The 24,042-nt window shown below is 38.4% G+C and overlaps 1 protein-coding gene across 1 annotated transcript in view; it reads left to right on the top strand.

Annotated features, from left to right (window-relative positions):
• Map2k5 (mitogen-activated protein kinase kinase 5) overlaps positions 1–24,042 on the top strand; it is a 264,967-nt gene that overhangs the window by 176,720 nt on the left and 64,205 nt on the right. Inside the window, exon 17 of the mRNA XM_013009900.1 lies at positions 3,616–3,645. Within this exon, the coding sequence (XP_012865354.1) occupies positions 3,616–3,645 (30 nt within the window). The remainder of the gene's footprint in view (positions 1–3,615; positions 3,646–24,042) is intronic.

Here is a 24,042-nt window from a genome sequence, read left to right as displayed (position 1 = left end):
AAATCAGGGTCTGAGCTCTGTTTCTCAGCTTTTGTGTTAAAGGCTAGGGCTCTCCCACTTTGATCCACACTCATGGACTTTCCTGCCTGGGCTGGCTTTTAACCATAATGCTTAGAACACAGCCTCCTGAGTAGCTAGGATTACAGGCATGAGCCACCACCATCCAGCTTTCCCTTAGCTTTTTCACTCAAGGCTGGCACTTTACCAGTTGAGCCACAGCTCCACTTCCAGCTTTTTGCTGGTTAATTGGAGATAAGAATCTCACAGATTTTTCTGCCCCAGCTGACTTCAATCCACGATCGTCAGGTCTCAGCCTCCTGAATAGCTAGGATTATAGGCATGGGCTATCAGTACTCAACTTAGAAGCAGTTCTTCCAGAGCCATAGTTGATAGGTAGGACTGTGGTTCCTGTGGGTGTCAAGAAAATACAAGAAAACAAAGCCAGATCCAAGAATGATGTGTTTCCCAGTTCAAGTACTATCACCTGTTCTCAAGCAAACTAGGACGGAGAAGCTCCCATCTACCAGCTCACACTTGCAGTTTTACTCTTCTCCTACATAGCAGTATTTGACAGAATTAATGCTATTAGAAATCCTTGCCTACCTGGCACTGATTATAGATGAGCACATATTCCCCTGTCTACTGGAGCCTGGCCTCTCCATGGGACCGTGATACTTGAGAATTGGAGGCTCTAGGATTGAAATGAGAGGAATTCACATTTTTGCATTATATCCTACTCTTTTTTTTTTAAGTTCTCCATTTGTCATTTCTTAATTCCTTAAACTAGAAGAACCAATGGTCAGGGTTGGCATCTGCTAGCTAGCATATGTAGTAGACACATATAAAGCATGTAGACAGAAGTTTTCCATGGTACCCAAAGACACATTCAGACACTCTAGAGAATGGTACAGTGGCTATATATCCACTTGAGGCAGAATGTTCTATATGAATTGTAGCAATTTATATGTCAGCTTTTGTAAGTAAGGGATGCTCTCTTGGCTGGCTGTTTCTCTTATTTGAAATGGAATGATAAGCAAAATTCCTAGTCTGTGTATAAGCATGATGCCAGACAACAGCTTTTGGTGATCTGCCATTGCTTATCAGGCCAGTACAACATGATATAGCCACCATAGTAGATGACAGTGATTGATCTTGAATCAGTAATCATACTCTTACTGACCAGAAGCATACCATCTTTTCAAAATCTAGGACAAACCTACAGCCTGTATTGGATAGGGGCAGTGAGGTCAGAGGAAGAACTGAACATCTCCTCTTCCTGATTAATAGCAGTATAGAAACAACAGTCCTAATAACACAAACTCTGAACTCATTTTAGGTGAATATTTGTTCTTTCCTGTACCCAATCTTGTAGTATTTTTGTTGTTTATACTTGAAGGGATTAATGATAACCATTAATGTGAAATAATATAGTGTAACTTTATACCTTTAAAATCTATATACACATTTATATCTGTATGTATATATTGTACCCATACTGTGACTTGAAGTCAGGACTTCATACTCTTGCTTTGCTTTTTCTAATCATCTCTGGTACTCCACCACTTGAGCCAGTTAATTGGTGATAAGTCTCTTTGATTTGTCTGCCTGGGATGGCTTCCAACAGCTTCCTTTCAACTTCTATTTCTGAAGTAGCTATGATTACAGATATGAGCCACCAGTGCCTGACCAAGTGAATATTTTGTGTACAAGATATGAGTACAAGGAAATTATACTAGGTACTCCAAAATACACACACACACACACACACACACACACACACACACACACACACACACACACACACACACACACAAATGACTGTTGGCTTTTTCAATGCAGTCACCTAACAAGATCATGTGGTTTATTCCTATTACGTTCATGATGTTCAAACTAATTTTAGAACTTTGTAAACCTCAGGTCCTTCATATCTATTTGTATGATAGATAATTTATAAGATCAACACACTGAAGGATGTAATTTTAAATCCAAGATAACAAAATGAAGTAGGTATTCTGCTACATGAAATGGTTTTAGACGTAGGTCCAAGAGAGGAGTTCAAAAAATGTTTGAGAACTGGCACCAGTGGCTCACACCTCTATTTCTACCTAACTTCTCAGAAGCCTGAGATCTGAGAATTGGTATTCAAAGCCAGTCCAGGCAGGAAAGTCTGTGAGACTCTTATCTCCAATCAAAAAACCAGAAGAGGAGCTATGGTTCACGTAGTACTAACCTTGGGGAAAAAAAGATTAGGGACAGTGCCTAGCACTGAGGTTGGTTCTGAAGCAACCTCAATATTTTTTAAATAAGTGTACAAACTTCTCAAGAACTAGAAAGATAATCATGATATGCTGGATTAAGTCCCTGGGTTTCTATTGATGAACTATTATGGGAACTCCTTCAAGAGAACTTGAGGATTTTTATCTGTGAAATAGATTGGTGCTGTCCCAGATCCATTCCGGCTTTAAAACTGCCTGATGTTGCTATTCTGTTTTGAAAGTAGTTTACAGATACATATGTGTGTATGTTCGCGTGCGCGCGTGCCCGCGCGCTTGCAAGGTGTCAGGTCCAAGGCTGGGCTACATGGTGAAGTGCAAATTTTTGCCATTATTTTCTTTAAGGTGGTTATATGTAATTGTTAAGTTTGTTTTGTTTTGTTTTGTTTTTTGTCAGTTGTGGGACATGAACTCTGGGCCTGGTCACTGTCCCTCAGCTCTTCAGCTCGAGGCAAGCGCTCTATCACTTGAGCCACAGCGCCACTTCTGGCTTTTTTTCTGCTTATGTGGTGCAGAGTAGTTGAACCAAGGGCCTCATGCATCCAAGGCAAGCACTGTACACTGTGCCACCTTCCCAGCCTTAAGTTTGATCTTAATATTTGACATTAAGCCTTCTTTTTTTGGGCTGAGCAATTTTGTTTTTACATGTGAGAATCTAAGGAGCAAAATTAAGCAATTATTCCAGAACAAAAATAGTTTACAAATCAAGCTAAAACAGAAGCTCAAAGGATTCATTTGCCCAATTTCAGACTCACTCCTATACTTCTGACTTCACTGTTTTACAATGGCTATTTCCTCCACTATCACTTTTCTTCTAACTGTGACTAGGAATGGATGAAAAAATTTAAAAGTAAATGAAGATAATAGCACAATTTTCAATTTTATAATGTGGTCATTTATGCCTTCCTACAACCCTTCCCTTATACTTGTAACTGAAAAAACAAAATCTACAACTCTGTAAACTAGGATCAAGGAGATGTTCCCATATTACAAACCAGCAGAATTTTACATCTCTGTCTAGAAGAAACTGACATACACATGTAAAATGAATAATGCCCACAGAACTGAGAATATTCCTAAGAGAAACCATGTAAGAGTAATGCTTCGTTATTAACTGCAGGATATTTTATTGGGGAATATAACATTGTCTGTGAAAAAATGTCCATTCTAAATACAGCTCATAATGTAATTACAGTAATAATTTAGTTCATGCTTAGAGATTGTAAGCTTTCTTTTTTTAATATTTGCTAGATGCAACTCTGAAATTTAGTACTTGTCTGTCTTAAGGAGATCTGCCCTGCATGCAAATCTATAACTAGACAAATGTTATTTCCTTTCCCAGCTTGCTCTTGGGAGGTTTCCATATCCTCAGGTAAGATTGTTCATTACTGCCGTTTGCCACTGTGACATTCATTCCTATGTATGAAGGTGCAGGGAGCAATTGTGAACATTTGAGCCACATACAAATAAATCTGTCCTGTTAAATTGAAAAGTGATATCTTAAAGGAGTCATTAGAAGTCTCTATTGATTTTTTATTTTTTTTAAACTCCAGATTTTTTTCCTCTTTGTTAAAGGTTGACAGATCATTTGAGATGTGTTTCCTTAGCCTGGCCCGCTACTATGTACTCATACTGAATGTGAAAGAGGCACCCAGTTTTTTTTTTCAATATGCTTTTAAGCTTTAGGATTCAATTAAAATTATTTGAGTTATAGGATTAAGATGAAACAAAAATACCTAATGTAGGTCATTATTTTTGCTAGGCCAATAGCCCTCCCCCCAGTTTTATGATTTTTTAACATTTTTAAAATTTTTACTCCTTTCCATATTTCTAAGAAAATAAATGGTGTATTATGTTCGCATTATGAATTCCATTCTTTTTCATTTCTTTACAATTTTTGTTATAGAAAGGTGGTAGAACTTAAAATCTAAAGCCATTTTGTGGTTTGGAAATGATTCCCCAGTGTGTGTGGGAAAATAAGCGAGATGTCTAGAGGGGTGAAAAATGAATGGCTTGACTCCTTTCCTCGGGTTGATGCTCACTGTTTTTTCTGGCATCTTGGTCTGTACAGGCCAGAGTGCCTGGAGGCATGTCTGATTTAAAGGTGGTGTTGGTCTCTGCTCTTTAAGCATCTATTAACTTGCTATTATTATGCAAATAAGTGTTGTATTACACATACTAATTTATGCATGGTTAGATTATGCAGATGCATCACAAACATGGTTATTGAATAATAGGAGAGGGCTCTTTCTCTCTACTGTCTTCATAATCAGTTTTAAGCATAGTCTCTTGATACCCATGTGGACACTTAAAGAGCCTTCACTCACTGAAATGTCTCATATCCTTTTCCTTCACAGTTAAAGTCATCAGTTAAGTGGAAGAGAAATTGTCCAGGTTGTTAGGTATGAGAATGTTAGTCTCACTGTTCATATTTGTAAGCTTCTTTGTTTAAATATAACCCTTTCTTAAAGAAAAAAATCTAAAATATAACTGTGTGGCATGCATGCAGTGAGATTTTAGTGTATACAGCTTTGCTGCTTAGCTCTAGGTAGCCCATCAAATTAAAGTCACATTTTCAGGATTTAGAGCTCATTAGATTATTTATCTTAGTAAGTGTCTTTACTGTGTTAGAAATGTTCAAACAATTCACTGTTGGCTAATTTATGCAATCCTGTAAAACCTTGAACTTGGACAAAAAAGGCCTCTCTAGCTAAGCTTAATACAAAATATGTAAGTCATCTAAACAGAAATTTCAAAGACTGAATACATAGCAATCTTTTTGAAATTCCTAATGTAGAGAGTAATTAATCAGTGAGATTTGGTGAGCAATGAATACAAGAAGTGGATTGCCATTGCCCTTAACAAATGGAGTACTTGAAAGAGATGGTAAGATTCAGGAAGAGGCTGTGTATCTTTGCAGATTTGTTTCCACGAGTGTCTGAGTACATGTTCACTTCATTGGTCAAAAACTTCATTGGAAGGTAGAAAATTCTAATATGTTATCCTTCCTAGTTAACAATAGCCTTCATGCCAGAGTGGGAGAAAACTCTATTTCTTGGTACTTTCATTTTAAATAATAGAAGCAGGTTTGATGCCATCAGGTCTTATTTCCTAAGTCTTTCAGAACAAGTTTGGGTGCTTCATTGCTAAAATTAATAATGACATTTTGTGGAATTTGCATTTATTTTACAGGCTCTGTTTCATTAGAGGAAAATTATTAGTGCTCTTCTACCCCTTCCTTTTGCCTCAAATAAATGTCTATTTTTATTATGTCACATATTATAAAATCATACTTATATATTTGTCATAATTTTAACTACAAATTACATAATTATTATATGATTATGTAATCATAATGATAAAAATCACACCTTCTCTGGCCCACTATGCCATTTGAACCATAAGCACTCCATGAGACAGCAACCTGCCTTCTCCAATTGGGCAAAGGAAATTACCACTGAGCTGCAAGTGGTTTGGTTCCATTGACTCCCAAGCAAAATAGGTTGGAATGAGTCATAGATTCTATGGGTTGAAAGAGATCTCTGATATTATCATATCAAACCTCTTCACAGTATTTCCAAAAACCAAACATCCATGCTCGTGTTTCAATATAGCTAATGACAGAAAAACCTACTCTTTTATAAGGTAGTCTTGGATCTGTTACCCAGTTGAGGACTACTTAATCCTGATTATCACCCACTAATTTGTCATAAAGCATAGATAAGCCATTCATATATTGTTAAACTCACATAATTTTGAGTCCTTCTGTACTGGGGTCAGCGTTGTGAAATGACTACCCAAGCCTCCTAAAAATTGAGGCCCCAGGCCAAAGCTATCTCACCATTGGCAGTTTCTGTAGAGTGGCCTATTGGACTTAACTTTGGACTAATTGGACTAAACTTTGAACTAAAAGACAGAAGATTAGAATCAGAAGCCAGCCACCTTTACCTCACAGTTACCCCAGATCTTCATTCTTGTTTTGTAAACTCCCTGAGAACTTAGTTTATTTCTAGATGATAATTCTGATATGTATTAGTCCTCTCTGATTAAAGGAGATATGCGGTTCAAATGAGAAAAAGTACAAGGGCCACCCATACTGTCCCTAATAATGGGGCTGTAACACAAAATGGAATTTCCTAGTACCAATGGAAAATCTAGCAACCTGCCAGCCAGAACTGGAGCAGAGATCAAGGCTGAAAGGAGCCAGCTTTGAGGTTCTTCCTTCCCCCAGCCCAGCATTCAAGCTGCTGACAAGGTCTTTAGCAGCCCTTCTTCCAACTGGTGACACTGAATTCTGGTAGGGTGCGTGTGAAGAAAGGTGCTGGAAAGATATTAGGGCGAGTCAGTGGCCTGGGACCAACAGAAAGATTAAAGGTGGTGGGTTTTGTGAATTTCATGGTTTTGTGGGCCAGATGTTTATTGTATGAAAACACAATTTGAATTTTCATTAGGCTTTACTGTTGCATAGCCTCATTGGCAGACAATTTAGAATTTTAAAGAAAAAGAAAAGGTCAGGGGCTACCATCAGAAATAATAACAGTGATGTGTTGAATTTATGTAGCACTTTTTCCATAAAGAGCCATTGAGCCTGCAGGGAACTATGCAAAGACTAGGACAGAGCTAGGTAAAAGCACCTGTAGGGAGGAGTGGGTTCACTTAGGTCTAGGACTTGGAGACTGCTACACCCAGTGCCTGACTCTGTGTTATTATAGTTGGGTTGCTGTTCATTCCCTTGCTTTTCCTGTCATTCATCCGCCTACCACTTCTTGTAGTTTACCTTCTCTGCCCTAGAGTGACTTCTTTTGTTGAAGGGAATGCTGAGTATTTGAGGATTGCTCCATTGTAGATAAGATCATTCCCTAGAGTCATTTTGTAATTCTTCTGTGTTTAGTGGAGAGACTAGGAACCCAAAGGATCTTAGAGCCCTTACCAACACAACTGACATTAATTATTCTAAGTGTCTATAGAGCATACTCTGTGAAAAGGATAATGAAAATTGCTTTTAAAAATGCCTTCCAGTTGGGCACTACTATAAGGCTAGCTACTCAGGAGCCTGAGATCTGAGGTTCGAGGTTAAAGCCAGCCAGTGCAGGGAAGTCTGTGAGATTCTTAATTCCAATTAACTACCAAGAAGCTGTAAGTAGAGCTGTGGCTCAAGTGCTGTCCTTGAGTGAAAAAGCTAAGAGACAGTCCCCAGGCCCTGAATTCAAGCCCTAATACCAGCACAAAAATACAGTAAAATGAAAACATCTTCCAGATATATCTGAGTTTCTTGAGCAATTTAGCTTTAGTAGTAATCTAGAAAAATGTGCAGGTCTGGACAAGGACTGGAGGAGCTGTGTATAGTTAATCATGTAGGTCCAAATTCAGTTGACTAAAAAACATGATGGTGGGCAATGGTTTGTTTAATGACACCATAATTTAGGAGAAATGAAAAGGATTGCCTACTAAAAATTGTCATTGTTCATTCTAACTTCATAACAGGGCCCCACATTAGGACAATAGTAAATCCACTAGGGAGCCTTCTCAGGGACTGTGAGTGTTCTGGCACTGGGAAATTTGGTAAGCAAGATTCCACAGGAAAGGGAAGATAATAACAGATACAAATGTATTTAAAGTACTTTTGCATGGATAAAAATAGTATTCTTTTGGCTATAATTCCTGATCTTGGTTAATAAATTATATCAAAATGACCTGAAGTTAAAAGGGGGGAGGGGTGGGAATCTGAGCAAATAGTGCCCCTGGTATTGTAAAGCTTTGAATGTTTTCACACCCCATTAATTTATTACTTCTCTTTCTTCATCTTTAAATTTCATTTTTTTTTCAAAAATTCTGACTCCCCGCTGCTGCAGTGATTTTCATCTTGTTGTTAATTTTCCCTGCTCCATATGGAGCTCCAGACATTTCACCTGGAGGCTGTACTAGATTTTGCTGTAGTGATCGTACTTCCGGAGGCCAAAACTGTCATTTAGGGTTCCTGGTGCATCTGTCTGCGCCAGGCTTTTCACTGGCATAGGAGAGTGTGAATAACAAATTGGATGCACCTGAGATTCGGATGATTAGTGTGTTTTGTGAATCTCCAGGACTTGTAAGCAGATAGCTCTGGGGGCGGGGGGGGGGGAGTGGAGGACTAAATGGGTGGTGAGTGAGTCTGTACTCACTTACATTTGGGGCTTTGCTAGGGAAGTGCAAACATCCTAGGCAGCCTGAGTGCAGGGAGAGTAACAAATATTTCATCCTGCCTTGTCATTGATTAGAAAAGAGCCTTTAATTTCATTTCACCCCATGTTGTGATTAATTTGCATTCTTTGTCAGAAGTTAATGGAGTTTTTTATGGTTCACTCTGAAATCCTTGAAGACATCAGACTTGATCTGATGTTTATACAACCGCCAGCGGAATTTTTTTCGTTTGATTGATGGCAAGCTTGATGTTATTCCAAACAGCTTTTTAAGCTGTTTTTAAGAATTATTTGAATAAAATGCAGGCAAGATATTGTTGTAACGATCAAGATTATCTGTTAAAAATCTGTTTCAAATGAAGAAGATGATAAGTAGTAAAAAAGGATCAAAAAGATAAGAGGAATAGTAGAGAGTGGTGTTATTTGTTTTAAAAAAATACAGAAGAATGCTATTCAAATAAATGATTGCAAAATGTAGAGGAGATCATTTTACTGAAGAAAACATATACCATTATCTGGCCAAATAGAATAATTAAGGCTAAGGTAAAAAAGAGCCTGAATCCTAGGGATCAAAACCTTTAGTACAGTTAGCTAATTCTCATTTGTTCTGCCAGCTTTTGCCATCAGTGGACAAAACCAAGATCTGCTCTTCTTAATGCTAGGAAGCAGGGCTGTCATGGCTGTTAGCTGAGCAAAATGATGACATATTACTTGTCTCAATAGAGGTATTCTTAAATCTCAATACAATTTAAACATAAGTCGTTAGTAGAGAATGTTAAGTGAAAGGGGGAATTCTTGATAGTTTAAGGACTGGCCTTTCCCACAATATAGTCTGTAAATGAAGATATCTTGTTGTTCAAACCAAGATAACCCAGCTTTCATGGACAAGAGAAATGTGTACTTACTCTTCTCTGTGTCAAAATATGCAAGGAGCTATAGGTGGTAGTCTTCTCAGACCCCCCTGCTATTCACCAAGAAAGTATGTTTTGCAAATGCTTTTTGATTACCAATGCCATTTGTTTGATTTGGAGGCTTTGCCTTGCTTCAACTAAGTCTTGCTTCATTGTGATAGCTGCCTGGGAGACTTATTCATAGGTCAAAAAGCTACTTATGGGAACACTTTCATTTAAAACACGTTAATTTATTTGCTGTATCTGAAAGTTTGCTAAATAACTGGGTGGTTTTAATTGAACTTACTGCTTTCTGATCCTTATATTAACATGATCTAAGGTCCTTCTTATTATATGCGATCCATATTATTGACCAAATTTGCCCTGTTTTCATTTAAATGTAAGCAGCTTGTCAAGGAGAAAATATCTTGTTTAACTTGGCTTGGAAACCTACTATTTTAATGTGTTACGTTTTTGTTTTTTCTTTCAATTGACAGACTGGCTGTTAAACATTCATTTATTTTGTAGTAATAAATTGTTCTCTGGATTGAGTTTTTTTATAATAGAATGGGAAGCCTATGTTCTTAAAACTGTTTAAAAACATTAAACATTAATGACAAAATACTAGAGTTTTTAAACTTATTTTTCTGTTTTAGAAGCCTTTGGCTGATATGTTGCTAATAACATTAAAGCTGATGATTTAATATTGCCTTATGTTCAATACTAAATTTAGGCTATAGATGTTATTTCTTATGTAATAATGATCATGCCTAGAATTGCAAAATACCTAAAAGTTTGCCCTTTTTGAAGAAAGGCATTTGGGAATCTACCTTTTGTTGCATGAACTTTTGGAAGTTCAGAACATCAAGGATTTAAGTAAATTCTAAATAACATTCAGTGTTTCAAATTGTCAAGAGCCACATGCATGCAGGTCTTTTCTAACTAAACATCTCTTTCTCTGTCTCTTTATCTCTCCCTCCTTCTCCTTTCCCTTTCTCCCACCCCCCCTCTTGCTCTGTAGTACTGGGGTTTTCCCCTTTCTAGGCCCGTACCTTATTGCTGAACCATGCTTCTAGCATAAACACTTCTGTTTCATTGCTTATTTTTATCCTTGTTGTTTGAGATAAAGATATTGAAAATATACTGATATTCTCAAGCCATTAAATCAGATTTATGTTCCACAAAATGCAGAGGTAAATGATATGAGGATGCTTGTTTAGGGGTTGATGGTGTTGCTCAAGTGGTAGAGTGTCAGCCAGTGAGAGAAAGCATCAGGTACTGAGTTGGAATCCCAAGTTCAAACCAAAACAAGCAAACAAAAATGCTCATTTATATATGTTTGCTTTTTCCCAGAAATGTTTTAATTGCCAGTGCCAACTTCTTTTTTTCCCCAATATCCATTTCAAACATGTCCAAAAATCTCATAACTTTACTTCTCTTCTGTCAAAGATAGGAGATGAATTCCTAATCTATCCTTAAAATAAAACAGAAATGGGAGAGAACCAGGTACTTTGTGGCTCACCCCTATAGTCCTAGCTACTCAGAAGACTGAGTGTGGAGGCTTAGCACAAGTTCAGTCAGACAAATCCGAGAGAGTCTTATCTGTAGCTAACTAATAAAAAGGGGGAAGTTGTCTTGGCTCAAATGGTAGGGCACCAGACATGAGCCTAAAAGCCAAACAAGGGATTGAGACCTTAAGTTCTACACACACACACACACACACACACACACACACACACACACACACACAATGGAAGGGAAATTACCTTCAAAGTATTTTCCATGAAAAGTAAATTATTTGTTAGAACCTCAATTGTGGTATGTATGTATGTGTATCTAGCCAGCCAGGTTAGCGATACATGACTTTTCTCAAAATACCCATCTTAGGTTTGTTTGGTTTTATATCATCATCAAAACTATGGTGTGGTATCTATCTCAATTCAGTTTGACATGTGTTTGTCACTGAGCTGCTGCATTGTGCCTATCACTGTGGTAGCCTGTTTTAGCAGAAATAAAGCAAAGGCAGTCCCAGCTCCTATGGGAAGAAAAACACATTGCAGTTAACTCTAGCTGCTGAGACTCAAGCCTCAGGCTGAGAAAATATATGGTCAGCTCACTTTAGGAAGCCAAGAGGCCAGAAGAATGGAAAAAAAAAAGGGATCTAGTCATTGAGGTCAAAGGAGATGCATTTGGTCAGACATATAGCTGCTGTATTTGGCATCCAACCAGTGATTTACCTAAAGGGGACCATTGTCATTATTTTTTTTCACAGTTTAGCAGTTCTCTTAGGTAACTTTTAAAACAACACCATAGGGAAGGAGAAAGGGGAGAGATGAATGAAAAGAGCTAGGAGAAAATATATCAGGATTGAGGTGAGTGTAGCAGAGACCAGATGAAGAAACTGGACTAGAAGATTTTCTGAATCCCTTTGAGGTGACTGGGAGCCAATCTGAAGCTGGGATGGATTGCATTTCAAGATCTGTGCCCTGAAGTTAGTTGACAGATAACTCCAAGAGTTTCTTGCTACCCTCTGTGAGTCTGACTAAGCATATACCAGGACATGTTCCAGACTACTGGGAACAAGTTGTCCTGATCAAATGAGCCAACGCCTAAGAGCACTTTAGAAAATATTAGAACAAGGTAATAGTAGTATTATTTATATTTCCAGAAAGTACTGCAGGGATTTATATAACTCTGAAAATATATGACCATGTCTCATGCCAGGTAGGACAAAATGAATTACTTTTCTGATCCCAAAGAGCTTTCCTTTGCAGTCCTTCTCTTTGGAATAAAATTTATCATTCACAATCACAATCACAATATATAGAGTTCTATACAAAATCTAGTCTTTTTTTTTTTAATCCAGTAACTGGAGACTCTGATTCTTTACCAGTTTTCTAAACATTCAGGTTGGCCTAGAATTTGTATTGAAGTTTGAAGCAGTAAACCTGGAATCCGACCTTCTTAGACTCCATGGTCAGATAACTTCTACTCTCCTTCCCACCCCTTACTCCTGGTATTATTGGTGCAGTCTGCTACTTCTTGGAATCCTAGAATTTCAGGATGTGAAGAGGTCCTACAATGATCCAGTCCTTTGTTTGAAAGGAAGAAAATGGGAACCCATAACCATTAAATGACTCGCACAATTACCAGGTATTCAACAGCGGAGTCACACTGTCTCCCACTCCCACTCAGCAGCCTAAAAATATTGGTCTTGACTGTGTAGAAAGTGGTGGAAGGAGCAAGGGAAATAAGGCACCCATAGGTTTTGAGCCCAAACGGCCACCCTTATTTTATATACCCATCTATTCATGCTCTGCCTCCAACTGGTGTGTCTATAGAGATGGAAATTATTACTGCCCCTGTGTGTTCTGTGCCTGCTAGGTTATTGCTGACTGGATGTGGATCCCTGGAGGGGGAAGTGGTCCTCAGTAGCTGTAGCAGCAGCAACAACGACTTTTATTGTGCTCCATTGTTTTACTCATCACCTTAAGCAAAGAACACTTGGGTAAATTTGGGTTAGGGGCTCATTGGCACCCAAGTTAAAAAGGGGACAGACTTGGCCAAGGTTTGAACACAGATGACTTTTTAGATGTTTAACAATTCTGGATTGATGCCTGAGGTGTTGGGGAATTCTTCCTCAACTAAAATGTTAATGATGCTAAGAACCAAACCTTTCTTTAGTGTCAATAAAACAGACAAGCTAAGTTCATTGAAAAATCAATGAGTTGCCTAAAAGGAGCAAAGATCTGATGTGATTTAGGAGTGGAAATTGCCAGAATACACCAGAAAGAACACCCCAGGGACCACTAGGAGCCCAGAAAGGAGACAGTTCATATACAGAGTTAAGTATTCACCTCCAAGGAATTGTGGGAAACCAAAGCAGCCAATTAGAACCAAGTATGGACTCTGTTAGGCTGTATCATCAAGGTCTATCTATAGATGTGACCTTGGGGACTATGACCATCAGAAGAAAGAAAGAAGAGCGAGGCAGTGAAATAGCCTGAGAGAAGGAGTTGTGGGCCTACAAGCTCAGAGGAAGAAAGACCAAAGAGACCAATGAAGCTTGTCTTGTTTTTTTCTTTGTTCAGAAATAGGTTGCAGAGATGCCTCTGAGCATGAGACTTTTAGTTTGGTCTAAACAAAAGTACTGCAAACAAAATGCATAACATAAACAAAGCAAAGTTCCTAGCTAGAGGCCTCCCTCCAGCCTCTATTCGGACAGCTCTGTGCTTCCTTGATATAGAGCTGGAAACACTGACCTAGGAAAGAGAGGACCAGAGGTAGCCAATGACAGTATAAGTCATTGTCAGGTTGTGGATTCTACCCAGCATGTGCGCAGAGTAACCTGACTTCTAGTCCTTGCTTTTCTTACTAGGTCTTTGACTTTGATTTTCAGACTTCAGTCTCTTTACTTGGAGGCTGATGGAAGGGCTCCTGGGTCAGTGATTTGCAGAATGATAGGAAGATAGCATATGAAATAGATGAGAATCCACAAAGGCATTCCCACACATGCATGCAGGCACAAACACAAAAGCATCTCAGCTTTTATCTCATCATTTTTTAAAAGCATCTAAGTAGTATCCTAAAGGTCATTTGGTAAACAGAATTTGAAAAATGCGGGGTCACCTGTGTTACCAGCTCCTCCCGCTGAGTACTCCCTTAGATTTTATTGAAACCCAGTATACCCATATCAGAATACAAAGTAATCAACAGACTCTAAAACAAAGGTCAAATGTATTTCTTTTCATTCTAGATTTATGAATTCTTTCCATCTACTTTGAATTTATTCATAGTCAAGCAATGGTACTGTTAATTAACAAAATTAGGTGTGATTATATTTTCAGATTCTTTTTCTCCTTAGCATGTTTGAGCCACATGTTGACTGAAATCGAAGCTTAAGAATTCAGCAATCTAAAAATGTTGTCAAATATGTGGCAGTTTAAATATATATATATATATGTTGCTCAGACTAATGAAACAACCTTTTATATATTACCTAGAAATATTGGAGAGGGAGAGGGGAGAACATGTCTTAGAAAAATCCATGGACTCTTGGAAGGTGGGTGGTTTGAGCAGAACTCCAGATAGCTCTATTTTGTCCAAACCCTGGGTGACATTTAGAAGAAAATGCAAGTTCTGTTTAAGTTTTCCTCTTACTAAGTATGTTTCAGGGACTTTAAATAAATTTTTAAAGGCTTTAAAATTTTTTGAAATTTTTATGGACCCACAGGTGTATCTTTACCCATCTTTTGGGTTTTAAAGTCTAGTACTAAGACTAGTATAAATACTTGATAAATATATGAAATCAATGAAATACCTGTTTTTTTAATGCTGGTTCTGGGGCTTGAACTTAGGCCCTGGGTGCTGTCTCTGGGCTTTTGTGCTCAAGGCTAGTACTCTGCTACTTTGAGCCACCACTCCATTTCTGGCTTTTTGTTGCTTAATTGGAGATAAGAGTCTCAGGGAGTTTCCTCTCTGGGCTGGCTTTGTACCTTGATCCTCAGATCTCAGCATCCTGAGAAGTTAGGATTACAGAACTGAGCCACTGGCACCTGGCTTCAGTTTTATTTTAAAAAAAAAAAAAGCTGCAAAGATAATTTTGTTATCAGGAAAAAAATCAACTTATACCCTACAGCTCTTCATTAATTGTCTTGTCCCTTTACTTTCTTCTATATCCAATAATACTCTGCCAATATCACTGTATAAAGGACAAACACTGCTGAGGAGACATGGAGTTACCTTTAGAGAAGTTGAAGATTTTTATTATCAGGAAGGTAGAGCTGAGAGTGAAGAGTCAGGCAGAAGACAGTTCCTTTTCACCAGATGAATTCTGACAATTCAGTCAGCAAGGGATTCAAGGGTCAGATAGAGCTGGAAGTTATTTGTATTTGTGGTGGGGGGAGATCTTTCCAGAGCTCTTGCCTGAATTCAGTGCATATATAGAATTTACATACTGAATCTCAGTATAGAGATTTCTCAAAAAACTAAAAATAGACTTACCTTATGACCCTGCCATACTGCTATTGGGCATGTATCTGAGGAGATTTAAATCAGTATATAAGAAAGATGTCTGCATACCAATGTTTATTGCATCACTGTTCACAGTAGACAAACTATGGAATCCCCTGAGGTGTCCAACAACAGATAAAGGAGATAAGGTACATATATACCATGAAATATTACACAGCCATAAAGAAAAATGAAAATATATAATTACAGGAAAATTGATAGAATTGGAGCGTTTATAAAACCAAATATCATTTGTTTTTACTCATCTGTAGAAGCTAGGCCTAAAGACATACTCATTGCATATATGCATACACACATGCACGCACGCATGCATACATACATACATTAAAGATGATTGTAACTCTGGGACTGTTTTGGAAGGTAAGAGAAGAGGAGAGGGAAAAGAAAGATGGAAAGTTAATAACTGTAGGATACATTGCAACTGTATGAAGTTGTCATAAAGAACCTTACTGAAAGCTGTTAGCTAAAAGAGATTTGGGACTGGGAGGTAGAGAATATGAACTAATGCCTGAGTCCCTCAGGCAGAAAAATGAACTCAGAGTAGCCTGGATTGCATAAAAGCATAGTCTTGCTGGGGTTTTGTAGAACTTGATCCAGCAAGAAACTTTTGGCTCACTTCTTAGTAGGCTTTTTCTTACTTCATCAAGAATAACTGTTGGGTTCCTTATAGCACCCCACTTCTGTAAAAGAGAAGGCTAAAAGCAGTTCCTCCCCCCCCCACTATAGGCATCCAAATACCATTTAACTCACTGTGCCCAGAGGATTTAAGTGATGCTTATTAATTTAGGGTTGAACCCTGTGCTACACCCTATTCCTGGGGGTAGAATCATCTTGAAGCACTTGGGTTACTCGGGGCTAGGATTGTCATTGAATTGTCCTTACTAATATAGGAGAGAAGGAAAGAGAACACCTACAATAGCAACTCGTCATAGGGAGGAAAGTAGGAGTTCTTGCTTATTGTTCAAAGAAAATGTTACAAGTATCTTCAGATATATGAAGAACTGATTTTGATTTATTTACCACAAACTCCAAGATCATAGGCACATCTTATAAAAAGACACATTAGACTTAAAATAAGAAAGGACTGCTAGGCATCAGTGGTTCGTGCCTATAATCCTAGCTACTCATGAAGCTGATATCCAAGGATTGCAGTTTGAAGCCAGCCCAGGCAGGAAAGTTTATAAGACTTTTTTTTTTTTTCATTTTGATGCTGGTCTGGGGCTGGAACTCAGGACCTGGGCACTGTTTCTGAGCTTTTGTGTTCAAGGCTAGAGTTCTGCCACTTGAGCCACAGCTCCACTTACGGCTTTAAAAAAAAAAAAATAGTGAATTGGAGTTAAGAGTTTCATGGACTTCCCTGCATAGTCTTGCTTCAAATCCCCGTTCCTCAAATCTTGACCTGAGTAGCCTGGATTATAGGCATGAGTCACCAGTGCCCAGCTTGTGAGACTTTCATCTCCAAATAACCAGCAGAATAAAAACACCAGAAGTGGCTCAAGTGGTAAAATGCCAGCTTTGAGTAAGAAAGCTAAGGGACTCTGTGCCCAGATTCTGAGTTCAAGCCCAGGTATCAGCACAAACAAAAGAAGGAGGAGGAGAAGGGACTTTCTAACAATGTAAGCTAGCTGAGATAGAATCATTGAACTTTCATCCTTGGAAATCTAGAAAAGACATGATACCTGTCTAAAATACAATAAAGTGAATTTCTACATTTGGCAAAGAATTGGACTAGTTGACCTTCAACATTGCTCTGTAGTCTGTGGCATGGGGGGAGGGGAGATATATCCAAAAGAGATACAAACTAAATGACAGCTCCAGAAAACTCCTTTCAGATATTTTGACACATTTAATTTGTTTGATCATACAGAGTGAAGTACTCAACAGGCATTCCTCAGAAAAAGCAACACCTCCTCCTGCCACCTTTTCCCTCCTAAAAACTCTGAATTGATAGTCTTAAATTGGATTCTGAAATAAGCATCCCCCCCTTTTTTTGGAACAAGGAAAGGAGAAAAGATTAATGCAGTGAACATCAAAAATTTTCTTTGAAAGAAGGAAGGCCTGACCTCAGTACTATTAGGGAAAAGATTGTTTTTGTAATTCACATTATTTTGAATTGTAACTCTTAAGTTCTTGCTTTTGTTACAAAATTAAAGTCACAAAATTAAAATGTACATTTGCCCAGAGAAGGATTCACCCTGGCTCCTAAATTTGTCTCTATGGTGGGAGATGAGCTATGTCAGTTTTAAGTACATCAAGAGTAAAGGAATATAGACTGGGCAAGCAGGTCTTTTTTTTTTTTTTTTTGTCCACTGACTGACAGACCTAGCAAATGAATGATGTTGCACCATACCTTGATGCTCCAGCTGTTATATTTTGTATGAAAACCATTGTCCTTGTTACTCAGGAGACAGTGGGAGCCAAGTAGTCTAATTTATGGCTGGGTTGTTTTCTTGGTCCCATCTGGGCTATGCCTTCTTCTAGACATCTTAGATCCTTTCTTTCCCATCCAGCTGTTTGCTAAATTCAGAAATACTTCATTTTCACTTTTTAAAATTTTATTCTTGGCCAGGTGTGGGTGGCTTATAATAACATAATTCATGTTTTTCAAGAGGCTGAGATATAAGGATCCCAGAACTAGCCTGGGTAGGAAAGTCTGTGAGTCTGATCTCCAATTAACCACCAAGACACAGGAAGTGAAGCTGTGGCACAAGTTGAAAGTGTGCCAGCCTTGAATGAACAAGCTAAGGGACAGTGTCCAGGCCCTGACTTCAAGCTCCAATACTGGCTGAAAATTGAAAAGATTGTAAAGATGCTGTACAGAGAGGTTAGAGTAAGGTAACATTTCTTGTTGGGCATTGTTACCCTCTCCTTTGTTTTTCTCCTACTATGCCTTCCCTCCCCTACCTCCCCCAGTCCCTGCCCCCAAAGTTGTAAGGTTCATTTCCAACATACTGTCTTGTGAATACCATTGTTGCAGTGAGCTATCCTGTGTCTTTGTTTCAGCATTTTGTTATTCCCCTTCCCCTCCCCAAATTAGATAAATGTATATACAAGGTGCAAGGTACCAAAATCAAATACAGTCACAATAGGGATATATCATAGGAGGAAGAATATACAAAAGAAACAAAAAAATCACTACATTAAAAACAACAACAAAGAAAAACCTCTTGTGTCCATATCTTGGGGTTCATTTCACTTAGCATAAAAAGGTCACTCTTAGCCAGGTGCTGATGGCTCACATCTGTAATCCTAGCTACTCAGGAGGCTGAGATTTGAGGATCGTGGTTTAAAGCCAGCCCAGGCAGGAAGGCTGAGAAACTCTTATCTCCCATTAACCACCAGAAAACTGGAAGTGGCACTGTGGCTCAAGTGGTAGTGCGTTCGCCTTGAGCTGAAGCTGAGGGACAGTGCTCAAGCCCAGAGTTGAAGCCCCATGATCCCCCTCCCCCTAAAAAAAAAAGGTCTTGCTTCAGCTCAAGGCCAGCACTCTACCACTTGAGCCACAGCGCCACTTCTGGCTTTTTCTGCTTATGTGGTGTTGAGAAACCGAACCCAGGGCCTCATGCATGCAAGGCAAGCACTCTACCACTGAGCACCTTCCCAGCCTAAAGGTTATTCTTGAATAGAGCATCCCAGCTGGAGTCTGAGTTGAGGGCCAAAGAGAAGGTGCCTATGTGGGAGCCAGTGAGTGACGTTTATATTTCCATTGAGGAGCTGCCTGCTCAGCCTTCTTGTGACTTACCTTTGTTTTAGATCCCATAAGTGATATGCTAATAGACTCAACAAGCATAAAAACTTGAACAAGTCTAATGAATAGAGATGGGATAGCACAGGCGATTGTGCTTATGCATATTATATTAGAAACAATGTATAATACCATTTATCTTATTTCATATTTCATTTGGTAAAAATATCACCCTATCAGAGTTTTTAGAATTTATTTATTTGTTGTTTGTTTATTTATTTATTTGATGCTGGTCCTGGGGCTTGAACCCAGGGGCTGTTTTGCTCAAGTCTAGCACTCTATTGCTTGAGCTATAGCTCTACTTCTGGCTTTTTTGGTAGTTAATTGGAAATAAAAGTCTCACAGACTTCTTGCCTGGGCTGGCTTTGAACTGTGATCCTTAGATCTCAGCCTCCTGAGTAGCTAGGATTACAGACATGAGCCGTTAGCACTCAGCTTTTTTTTTTTTTTTAATAAAAAGAACAGTTATTTGGAAACATGTTACCAATACAACACAATAGGTATAAAGCTTATAGAAGTTATTTTTATTGGTCACTGAAGGGTTTGGGGGTGGGGAGCATGGATCATTTGTTTTTGCAAGTTATGGTGAATTTGAGATGGCATATTACCTATTGTTTAGCACCTAGCACAGTGCTGTGCCACTACCATTTCTCCCTAGCCTAGCTCTGGCTTCATTGAGTCTTTGAGCTCCTCTGGTTTATCTCTTCATTTTATAAACAGTAGTCCTGACCCAGGTGAGAAGGGGAAACCTCTGAGGCTACTCAAGAGGCTGAATTCCAAGGGTCTTTCTGATTCTTAGCAGGCAGCCTCCCCAGCCAATCATCAGGCCAGGCTCTATCTTCTCACTGTGAGCCTCCATTCCCTTAATAGCAAAGAGAGTAGACTGATCTACAGCATATCTGAAGGTCTTTTCCATTTGAAATATTCCTTAGGTCATATTTCTTCATTTAGAATTTGATAATCCAGTTTGCTGTAATTCCTGATTGTAGTTCCTCTTGCTTTATAGCTTAGTACATCAGATTTGTCAAGAATCTTTACAAAACAGCTACAATTCCTAAAATTTGAAGTTAAAGAAAGGGAGGGAGGAAGGAGGTAGGAAGAGAGTTCAACTCTGAAGGCTAGAATGATGACAGTAGCATAACAAATGAAAATGATATTCTTTAAAAAATTCTTACCATGCAATATGATTTTATGTTTCTTTTTTCTATTTAAGAGGAAATAACATAAGCTTGAAAAGCAGTAAGTATGTAAAGAGAAAATTTGTCAACTGATATTGGAAGATCTGACCTAGGTCACACATAAATCTCTCAGACAAGCACTGCAGGACAAGCTATAATTTTCAGGGAGTAAAAGAGAAAATGAAAGCCAGAGCTGGTGTCTTCTCTAAGTTACATAGGTGAACTCACTCTCGTTTTCTGATGGTGTCTGAATATAATAACAAGGAGCTGGCAGCAAGGTCTGTTTTGCCATTGTAGGTAAAAAAAAAAAAACAAAAACAAAAACCTTCCTTTCTAGAGGAAAAGCATGAGGTGAAACTTCCAAAATTGCTTTAAAACACCAACATAATTGACTATTTCCTTTCCAGGATCATTTTCCAAAGTCATAAGTCATGATATGGGGGCTTTTCTAATTGGCAACCTTGTGGCAAGTGGTTCTTGCAAAGAAATGTAACAGCAGAAAGACCTAGCTGGTCTTTATGATTGCCATTTTTTTTTTCCAGTACTGGCATTTGAACTCAGGGCTTCCCATATGCTAGCTGCTCTACTGCTAAGTTACACCTCCAGCCCTGGGGTTTTATATATACACATACTTTCTGCTGGGCATTGTGCCTAGACAGCAATCTGCCTGTTGTAGGTTTCCCCACATTGCAAGAATGACAGGCATGTGCCCAGTTGGAGGTTTGGAAGGGGGGCCTCATGAATATTTCTGCCACATTGTAGCCTCCAACCACAATCCTCCCATTGTCAGCCTTTCAACTAGCTGGGATTACAGGCATTAACCACTGGCAGCTGGCTTGTGGATGCCTTTTATGATGTCATTCTTCCCCATTCAAACAAATAAAGAACTCTTCCTTCAGAATGAGAGATAACTCTTCTCAGTTAGGGTGGCTTTAAATCTAGGATCGAATGGCTGACCAAAGGAGAAGAGCTATGCATAGAAGAGGGAAGAGGTTTATCTAATTTGCTTAGTGAAACACTACTAATTCTAGAGGCTGATTAGCAAAGACTATGTCTGGAGCAATTATTATACTGTTTATTGTCTCAAAGTACTAGTAAGACATAGAAACCACCCCTCACAAGCAAAATGCACACGTAGGAATGTGGGCCTGGACAAGTTAGTTATGAAAAGCGTTTCATATGTGGCTAGGTGCATGCAATCCATCACCCCTAACAATATTATTGTATTCCTCTGAACTCTGCTCTCACAGGCATTTGGAAGGCAGAACCAGAATAAAGATGGGCATTCATGAAGCTAACATTTTATATTGAATACCTTTCGTACCACTTTTAATGTGCTATAAAACTATGGGCTTCACTTTTTCATGAACTGTGTGCAAAAGCAGAGGCAATGACTAGGGATTGACTTTGTTTGGGTTTGTTTTATGGTTACTGCACCCATGTAGTAATGTGATCTTGAAAAAGGTAAACAACAAAGCATTTAGCAATGAAAAATATGCCTAATATAAATAGTCAACTGCCTGGCAGTTCAGAATTTGAAAAATATGACTGTGGTATTAAATTTTCTGGTGGAATTAACAGAGGAACAGAATACAGCCTTTAAGGCAATATATCTGAGAGAGGGGAAAGGAGATAATACATCTAACTCTATGGTCTATGTGGCATTCATATAAAGGAAAGCACAGTAGCTTTATTTAATTGAGAAAATGAATCAATTACAATGATGTCGCATCATCAGATTCTTGTGAAATAGAGGATATAAGTCACTGCATTGGGTAACAGTGTTAAAAAGTAATTGAGTATCGTAAGCATTTTGAATCAATTTCAGGTACAGACAGTGCTACCTTAATACAAAATTTATGAAGGTGATTTCATATAATGTGTTATGATCATTCTGTGCAATAAAACCTTGTAAAAAACATATCTTTCTACAAACCTGGGCCAAACAGGATAGTTATAACAAAATAAAAATGGCTTTGATTACTTCTTCCCTCTCTATTGTAATATAAAGAGCAAACGTTAAAATAGTACAATTTTAAGTTGTCTTTAAGTTATTCTGCTATTAACCCATAGAATAGGCAAGGTAAGGATCTTTAAGATTTTCATTTAGGGAGAAATTAATTTCATTCACAAAACTCACGTTATTGGGGACAGCAGCTCATAAACTATTTCTAATTTGTTTGTGAATATGTGTGTGCATGGTGCACGTACCAGTAATGGAGCTCCACTTCTGACATTTTGCTGTTTAATTGGAGGTGGTAATCTCTCCGATTTGGCTTTAAACTTTGAGATCTCAACCTCCAGAGTAGCTAGGATTATGGGTCTGAACCACTCACCATGCCTGAATTCATTTCAAAATATATTTTAAATTTTTTGTCACTTGTTTTTCTTAGAGAATGGAAATTTGTGAAAAACATTCTTATTGTTACAAAAATGTATTTATAATTCTTTGTTACAAAGAACTCTCCTATAGAAGTAGAGACATCTAACTATGTCTGGGAGGTGAGAAGACCTATGCTTAAAAAAAACAAACAAGTAAATGTATAATAAATGTGTCATATCAATGGAATTACCTAGGCTTTTCAAGATTTCCCTTAAGATAGTGGTGGTAAACAGCTCTGCCACCACTCTTTACCTGTGAAGTCTTGTCTGGAAGTCTTATTGGCTGGAAGAACTAGAAGGAGCAGTGATCCAGGCATCATTGAGCAAGAACTATCAGGGTAGACTTCACTTGTCCAGGTTTAGTATGGCAGTTGAGGTGATGGTTGGGAGGCATGGACAGTCGAGATAGTATGGGAAAGCACCTTTTCAAGCACTCAGCAGCCAGACTTGGTGGCACACAACAGTAATCTTTTTTTTTTCTTTTTGAGTTATCTCTTTTTGGAATTTTTAAATTCTTGTTATAAAGCTGATATACACAGAGGTTACAGTTAACGTAAGTCAGGTAAAGAATACATTTCTTTTTCAACAATGTCACTCCCTCCCTCACTCTCCCGGTTTTTCCTTCCCGTCCCCACACACAAGTTGTATAGTTCATTTTCAACATAATGTCTAGTGAGTACCATTGCTACATTTGTTAACTCTTTGTCCCTCCATTGCTGTGTCTCCTCTTACCCTTCCAAAGACAGATAAATAAACAAACAATACAATTACAAAGAAAATAAAAACAGCAAGGAAGGAAATAAACCTTGTTTCCTTTTCCTGGAGTTTATTTCCATATTATTTTATATGATCAGATGTACATAGGCATTGTACCTTTGTGTTCCTCTCCTAAGAATGTCCTCTTTGGTCTCACTGACACACCTGTAAGCCATAAGGAAGCCCAGTGCCAGTGGCTCACATCTATAATACTAGCTACTCAGGAGGCTGAGATCTGAGGATCAAGGTTCAAAGCCAGCCTGGGCAGGAAAGTCTGTGAAACTTTTACCTCCAATAAACTACTCAAAAAAAAAAAAAAACAGAAGTGTCACTGTGGCTCAAGTGGTAAAGCATGCACCTTGAGCTTAAAAATGCTCAAGGACAGTTCCCAGACTGAGTTAAAGACCTAGGACTGACCCCCCCCAAAAATCTTAGCCATAAGGATGTTGAGGCATAGGATGAAGATTTCAAGGCCAGCATGGGTTATATAATAAGACTGTGTTTTGAAAACAAAATCACACTCAAGTATCAGATGGAAGGGTGCAGAAGTGTTGCTTTTTGACAGTCAAAAGGCCTCCATACCAATATTGGTTGTGTATCATGCCA

Source organism: Dipodomys ordii, unplaced genomic scaffold (assembly GCF_000151885.1).
Source record: "Dipodomys ordii isolate 6190 unplaced genomic scaffold, Dord_2.0 Scaffold11, whole genome shotgun sequence".
NCBI lineage: Eukaryota > Metazoa > Chordata > Mammalia > Rodentia > Heteromyidae > Dipodomys > Dipodomys ordii.
Note: the sequence above shows the minus strand (reverse complement) of the source record. Positions and strands in the feature narration are given on the sequence as shown.